Here is an 8,324-nt window from a genome sequence, read left to right as displayed (position 1 = left end):
ACCCAGTAACCACTTCCAGGCCTTGCACCCAGTAACCAGGACTTACTGGGAGGTCACCCATCCCAGATGGTCAAATCGTCTCATCTCACCGTAATCAAGCCCACTTAGCTTCAAATAGATTCACAATAAATAAATATATTATTAAGATACGAAAAATTAGTATGATTAAATAAATATATTGTTAAGATACTCATTATAAAAATGTTATTGATTCAAATGGATTCACAATAACATTCACAATAAATGAATATATTATTAGTATGGTTAAGTTGATTTAAATAAATATATTGTTAAAATACTCATTATAAACATGTCACTGATTCATGGATTCACCCCACCCTATTTGCAAAATCTTAAGTGGGATTGAAACTAGTGAAATGAATCACATAGGCCAATCATCACCTTTCATTTCCTTTGGGGCTTGCATCGAGTAATCACTCCATTTGCAAAATCTTAAGTGGGTTTGAAACTAGTGAAATGAATCACATAGCGCCAATCATCACTTTCACTTCCTTTAGGGCTTGCACCTTTCGAGCCTTGCACCCAATAACCAGGACTTCCATTCACCCCACCCTATTTGCAAAATCTTAAGCAGGATTGAAACTAGTGAAATGAATCACATAGCGCCAATCATCACTTTCACTTCCTTCAGGGCTTGCACCGAGTAACCACTTCTAGGCCTTGCACCCAATAACTAGGAGGACTTCCCAGGAGGTCACCCATCCTAGATTCAGAGGTCACCCATCCCAGATCATCATATCATCTCGTCTTTGGCCCACCCCAAATCATCATATTGTCTCGTCTTTGGCCCATCCAAGATCATCATATTGTCTCGTCTTTGGCTAAGGCTTAAGTGTGATCATCATATCGTCTCGTCTTTGGCTAAGGCTCAAGCATGCTTAACTGTGGAGTTTTCCCCACAATCAAGCCCACTTAGCTTCAAATGGATTCACAATAAATGAATATATCTCATCATATCGTCTCGTCGGATTCACAATAAATGAATATATATCTCATCATATCGTTTCGTCTTTGGCTAAGGCATAATAAATGAATATATCTCATCATATCGTCTCGTCTTTGGCTAAATCTTTGGCTAAGGCTCAAGAATATATCTCATCATATCGTCTCGTCTTTGGCTAAATCTTTGGCTAAGGCTCAAGCCCACTTAGCTTCAAATGGATTCACAATAAATGAATATATCTCATCATATCGTCTCGTCGGATTCACAATAAATGAATATATATCTCATCATATCGTTTCGTCTTTGGCTAAGGCATAATAAATGAATATATCTCATCATATCGTCTCGTCTTTGGCTAAATCTTTGGCTAAGGCTCAAGAATATATCTCATCATATCGTCTCGTCTTTGGCTAAATCTTTGGCTAAGGCTCAAGCACGCTTAACTGTGGAGTTTTCCCCACAATCAAGCCCACTTAGCTTCAAATGGATTCACAATAAATAAATATATTATTAAGATACGAAATATTAGTATATATTGTTAAGATACTCATTATAAAAAAATGTTACTAATTCAAATGAATTCACAATAACATTCACAATAAATGAATATATTATTAAGATAAAAAAAATTAGTATATATTGTTAAGATACTCATTATAAAAAAAATGTTCATTATAAAAAGGTTACTTATTTAAATAGATTCATAATAAATGAAAATCTTACTACTTATTTAAATAGATTCATAATAAATGAAAATCTTACTAAATTTTAGATTTATATAGTTAAGATACTCATTATAAAAATATCATAATTCAATTAAATTTACAATAAATGAATATATTGTTAAGATACTCATTATAAAAATGTGACTAATTCAAATAAACTCACAATATATACTCATTACCAAAATATCACTGATTCAAATTCACTATGATAAAAAAAAAATTGATACTCTTACGAAAATTTCACCGATTCAAAATAAAATGATTTTAACAATGATTTGGATGAAATCAATATTATTTTGTTCCATAAACCTGCAAAAGCAGGATTTTTTACAACGTCTCCCGTTTTTTGGAATGGAGTTTTTGTTCCCAGCATGCCCACATATAAATAATGTTTTATGATGTAACATCTCTGTACATGAGGAGGAGGCATCTCATCATCATGGTAATTGAAGTGCCTTTCACCATTATAAGAAATGAAGATCGATAATTTGCCGACAGGTTTGACTAGCAATAGATCATGAACAATTGCAAGAAGATCATAAACAACTGCAAATTGGTTAATTGTTTAACAATGCAGGGACTCGCTGATTTGCAGAAATCTGCCTTCTTTTATTCATGCCAGTAAACTCTGCATATAAAAGCTTTAACATACACAGTACTTCAAAAAAAAATGAATGTACGAATTTACAGGCATAGACCTGTATCACGACCACAATCCCATGATACATGTTGTGATGCAATATGCAATGCGAGGGGGCGCTATGAACTTGTCTCGAAAAATTGGCGGTGGGTATTCTTCCATTGCTGAAAGCATGGAGGCAGCTCAAATTCAGAGAGCTGAGATCTCTTAAGTGGATGTTGGTTGAAATAAAAGTAGCACAATACGACGTCATTCACTGCGTCGCACACGCAATCGTGAGCAAAATGATAATGTGTTGAAGTCCTCACTCCGTGTGTGTCACATTTTGTTTCAACCTCCAGAATCAGATAAGGTCCTCCTGAAACAATTCGCCTTTCACTGGTACTAGCTTTTCCATAGCCTGTTTCATCTCTCGTACTGGCAATTCCTTTTCCCTTAACATCTCTCGTATTGCTGGTTCCGTTAGTGGCAATTGCTTTTCCCTTAGCATCTCTCGTATTGCTTCTGGTTCTCCTAGCAGCTCCTGTACTGGTTGTGGTAGTGGCAATTGCTTTTCCCTTATCATCTCTCTTGCGTTTGCGTACATTCCGTAATTCTGGTACTCCTTCCCCCTTCTCCGCATCCCCAGTCTCTGTACTCTTTTCATTTTCTTCAGCTCCAGAAGGTGGCGATGGTGGTGGTTGTGCTGCTGGTGATTCGGGTATTGACAGAGCATCCAAGCCACCAGCTTCCGCCACATTCATATCAGGATTGGTGGGTCTTCGGCCTCTGCCTCGCCCTGGCGTTCGTTCTCGGCCAGGGGTTCGGCCTCGACCAGGGGGGCGGCCTCGACCAGGGGGTCGGCCTCGGCGTCCGGGTTGGCCTCCGCTTCGGCCTTGGCCCTCGCTTTCGCTTCTACCCGTATCTTTGCCGCTGCCTCTGCCGCTGTCTCTGCCTTGACTTTTACCCCTACCGCTGCCTCTGGGTCTTCCTCTGCCTCTGCCTCTGCCCAATCCATGTTCAGCAACAGACTGCACATCACCTTCTGTCTGAGGAAGAGAAAGGACTCCAGAAGCCGGTTCCGCCATCGCCGCTGCTACATCAGCTTGTGTCTGAGGAGGAAGCTGACCAGAAAACGCTTCTGCCACTGGTGCTGCTACCTCGCCTTGTGTAAGGTCTCCAGAAGCCGCTTCCGCCACCGCTGCTGCTACATCAGCTTGTGTCTGAGGAAGGTGACCAGAAAATGCTTCTTCATCTGCTGCTACTACCTCACCTTGTGTTTGAGGAGGAAGGTTACCCGTATCTTTGCCGCTGCCTCTGCCTTGACTTTTAGCCCTACCGCTGCCTCTGGGTCTTCCTCTGCCTCTGCCTCTGCCTCTGCCCAATCCATGTTCAGCTACAGAATGCACATGAGAAAGGCCTCCAGAAGCCGGTTCCGCCACCACCGCTGCTACATCAGCTTGAGTCTGAGGAGGAAGGTGACCAGAAAACGCTTCTGCCACTGGTGCTGCTACCTCGCCTTGTGTAAGGTCTCCAGAAGCCGCTTCCGCCACCGCTGCTGCTACATCAGCTTGTGTCTGAGGAAGGTGACCAGAAAACGCTTCTGCATTTTCTGCCACTGGTGCTGCTATCTTGCCTTGTGTCTGAGGAGGAGGAATGTGACCAGAAAATGCTTCTTCAGCTGCTGCTACTACCTCACCTTGTGTTTGAGGAGGAAGGTTACCCGTATCTTTGCCTCTTCCTCTGCCTTGACTTTTAGCCCTACCGCTGCCTCTGGGTCTTCCTCTGCCTCTGCCTCTGCCTCTGCCCAATCGATGTTCAGCTACAGAATGCACATGAGAAAGGTCTCCAGAAGCCGGTTTCGCCACCACCGCTGCTACATCAGCTTGTGTCTGAGGACCAGAAAACGCTTCTGCCACTGGTGCTGCTACCTCGCCTTGTGTAAGGTCTCCAGAAGCCGGTTCCGCCACCGCTGCTGCTACATCAGCTTGTGTCTGAGGAGGAAGGTGACCAGGAAATGCTTCTTCATCTGCTGTTACTACCTCACCTTGTGTTTGAGGAGGAGGAGGAATATTACCCGTATCTTTGCCGCTGCCTCTGCCTTGACTTTTACCCCTACCGCTGCCTCTGGGTCTTCCTCTGCCTCTGCCTCTGCCTCTGCCCAATCCATATTCAGCAACAGACTGCACATCACCTTCTGTCTGAGGAAGAGAAAGGACTCCAGAAGCCGGTTCCGCCACCGCCGCTGCTACATCAGCTTGTGTCTGAGGAGGAAGCTGACCAGAAAACGCTTCTGCCACTGGTACTGCTACCTCGCCTTGTGTAAGGTCTCCAGAAGCCGCTTCCGCCACCGTTGCTGCTACATCAGCTTGTGTCTGAGGAGGAAGGTGACCAGAAAACGCTTCTGCCACTGTTTCTGCTATCTCGCCTTGTGTCTGAGGACTAGGAAGGCGACCCGGAAGGTGACCAGAAAATGCTTCTTCATCTGCTGTTACTACCTCACCTTGTTTTTTCCTCCCCCGTGCAGATTTCCTCCTTGCTGGTGTAGTAGAGGCACGGAGGCTGGCAGCCGCGTTTGTTTTGGTGTCCGTGTCTGGTTGTCCCTATATTCAAATTCACCAGCATGGCCATTTTTTTCAGCCAAAAAGTGTATTTGGGGGATTTCTTATATGTAAGCAGGCATTTAAAGAGTGACTTCTGATAGAATGTAAAATAAAATGTATTTCAAATTTTAAACAGTGAAATATAGACTGTGAAATCAATTGAATTTTGAATTCTAGTTGTAGAATTTTTAGTTCAAAACTTCAACCAAAGTGGGTTCTCAAATTTCAACAGTAAGGTGATAGTGGTACCTCCTGCACCCTTTTGAGTGGGGGGCGTCCGCGCCGACCGGGAATGAAAAGCTTACCGCTATCGTGGTATTCCTTGATGTTTTGCAGTCCAGGGACCTGGTCGATGCTCATCTGTCGGAAATCCCCAGAGTCCCGGAAGCAGAATTTGACCTTCTGATCATAGTCTTCCTCTTGAGCAGGAAACAGGGGAGCCTGTTCGTGCCTTTCCAAAAATACATCCAACATCCTGCCCACGTGCTTGACTACCAAGAGGACTTGATCTCTGTCTTTCACAGTTTGTGTATCCACCAAGTGTTCCAAAAATTCTTCGGACGCTGGATTAAAATTGAAGCCCTTCTTCGGTTCGGGCTTGAGGAAGCCCGTCTTCATTGCCAATATGCGGGAAACGTCGTAGGCCACGGCCGCTGCCGTGCCACTATGGAACAAATGGTCCACCGGGGTCTTCAATCCCGCAGCCTTTACCGTGTATTCGCCCGTTCCTTGCCCTGTCTCTTCTACCCCAGTGGGCGCCATTTTTGTACTGGGCCAGAGTCGATCTGATTACCTGCATCCTCCCCGCAGGCAATCAGATGACTTGTGGGTTAACCCAAAACAGGCATAATAAGAAACTAGACACTCAACTGATTTTGCGTAACTAATCCCAATCGTTATAATTAAGTTTGGTGCCCTAGGAAGGCAGTTGCTCTGAAAGAAAGAAACAGTTGGACAACTTAACTGCTCCTCCTTCCTCTGCCTCTGCCTCAATTTTATTTGTTTTTTAATGTGTCCATTTCTTTCATCCTCCTGATGAACAGTGGAAAAACTGTGTTGCCAGGTTTTGTTTGCTCCTTCCCCCGAAGGCAGCATGAAATCGCGGGGTTTAACATTCACCGCTTTGTTTTTTAATGTGTCCATTTCTTTCATCCTCCTGATGAACAGTGGAAAAACTGTGTTGCCAGGTTTTGTTTGCTCCTTCCCCCGAAGGCAGCATGAAATCGCGGGGTTTAACATTCACCGCTGCGTGAAGAACCTGTAATGTCTGCTCAGTGCCAACCTTTTTTCTATTTTTTTTTTTAAACTAGATGAAGTTACGGAGGTGAGACAATCGCAGTGATTCCCTATGAGAGCTTTGTCAAGAAATTTTGGCGATTTCTATTTCCCCCACAATTTTTTAATTAATGCCCCTGACATGTGGGGCATTAGGAAAATATAACACGACCTGGAAAAATTGGAGGTGAAAAAAAACAGCTAGCACTATATTTCATTAATATCCCGCATGTCAAGAGGCATTAATTAAAGAATTGTGACGAAAATAAGCATTAGGAAAATATAACCCTAGCTGGAAAAACTGGAGGTGGAAAAAAACAAGTAGCACTATATTTCCTTAATACCCTGCATATCAAGAGGCATTAATTAAAAAATTGTGACGAAAATAAGAATCCCGAGAAAATTTAGGTTGAAAATTCATCGTTGTGCCTCCAGTGATCGTTGGGTATAGATGGATGTATTATTAGACTTTCCTATATATATTTAAAACGATATTATGGCTTGCTTCATAGGTATAGCGAATATAGAAAACGACAATTTAAAAATATCAGAAATCCGGTCCACATCTGGTCATGAAAATTGTAATTTTGCAGGAGAGAAAAATATAGTTTTTCTTTAATTTTTTTTCAAATTTAATTTATATGAGATTGTTTATTATTTTTATTACAATGGAATTAGCAATAGGGGCAGTTTACCCGCAACATCGATTTAGTCCCAACAAATAAAATTAGTGCAATTTGCTTATTTCAAGATAGGTAGGAAAAGAAGTAACTCTTTGGTTTAGATTATACATTTTTTCACTAGTTTTCCACTATTTTCAAGGAATAACCCTGATCTATAGGGATGCATATATCAAGAAGTGGATGTCACAACATGGATTTAGTCCCAACAAATAAAATTGGTGCAATTTTGCTTAGTTCAAGATAAGTAAGAAAAGAAGTAATTCTTTGGTTTAGATTATACATTTTTTCACTGGTTTTCCATTATTTTCAAGGAATAACCCTAATCTATAGGGATGCATATATCAAGAAGAGGACAAAGCCTTTATAATTTATTCTTATTTTTAAATTGACATATTGTTGGAAATGCTCTCAAGAAAATGTTGTGGAAGTAATGGGGCCACTTTAGCGTTCTGCATTTGTTGATTAATTAAAAGGGTTTTAATGTGTTTTTCTATAAAAATAAGGGAAGTTGTGACATGGCACTAGGAATGAACTCTTTATACTATTGGATCATCTCTTTTCAGTTGCAATACCTGCTTTTGTTGATTAATTAAAAGGGTTTTAATGTGTTGTCATTTGCAATATGTTTTTCTATAAAAATAAGGGAAGTTGTGGCATGGCACTAGGAATGAACTCTTTATACTATTGGATCATCTCTTTTTAGTTGCAATACCTGGTAAATAATTTCACGTTGTAATCTGTAGGCTCTTAGTTTTGTTTTATGTGTAGTTTGGGTTAATGTTTAACATCTTGCAAGACCAAAAGTATGTGCGGATTGTTTATTAGTTTGTCATGCACTCACTCTATGCAAGCTCTTGGTTTAATTAAGATATTGCCATTGATTTACTTTTATTAGTTTTTCATGCACTCACTCTAGGCAAGCTCTCGGTTTAATTAAGATATTGCCATTATTTACTTAGATTTTTCTTAATCGGTATCCAACGTGGCCCTTAGTTAGATATATAAAGTTTACAAAGGTGGGGTTTGCTTGTTATGTAGCCTCAAGGTTCAAGGTTGGATAAGGATGGATGGTTGGCTACACTTCCAGAGACTCTTTCATCTCTCCATGAATATAAGTAAGATACAGTGGGTCCTTGAAATTGCGTGCAATTTCAAAGGACCCTTTCATCGAACATCAGAGGAAGTTGAGTTGCGAACATCTATCATACAGACCATCAAAGCAATTTTTCTGGAAATGGTTCCGCTGATTCAAGCCCCCCGTCGGCTAGCTTTCATGAGCCATAGTGGTTGATTTCTCCCTTTCTACCTAATCATGGTGGAAACTCTGTTAATATTCTCACTCTCTTAGGTAGGCAATTGAAAAAACCATTGTTTGATAATTTTTTCCGTGTATTCCATATGCAAATCAAAATGATTTTTTTATTTGGATCCATTGTTTGACCTTGAGAAATTCAA

The 8,324-nt window shown here is 41.1% G+C and overlaps 1 protein-coding gene across 1 annotated transcript; it reads right to left on the bottom strand.

The window, feature by feature from the left end:
* Positions 1-2,095: 2,095 nt before the first annotated feature.
* Positions 2,096-5,985, bottom strand: LOC149233934 (uncharacterized). The gene is made up of 2 exons (XM_089371688.1): positions 5,161-5,985; positions 2,096-4,911 (listed from the first exon to the last, which is right to left on the bottom strand). The coding sequence occupies exons 1-2, from the start codon at positions 5,671-5,673 to the stop codon at positions 2,449-2,451; spliced, it is 2,976 nt and encodes a 991-aa protein (XP_089227814.1). The 5' UTR covers positions 5,674-5,985; the 3' UTR covers positions 2,096-2,448.
* Positions 5,986-8,324: the final 2,339 nt, after the last annotated feature.

Source organism: Pinus tabuliformis, chromosome 8 (assembly GCF_031772625.1).
Source record: "Pinus tabuliformis cultivar Carrire ecotype Pingquan chromosome 8, CPIR1, whole genome shotgun sequence".
Lineage (NCBI taxonomy): Eukaryota > Viridiplantae > Streptophyta > Pinopsida > Pinales > Pinaceae > Pinus > Pinus tabuliformis.
This window is presented reverse-complemented; position numbering and strand designations above follow the sequence as displayed.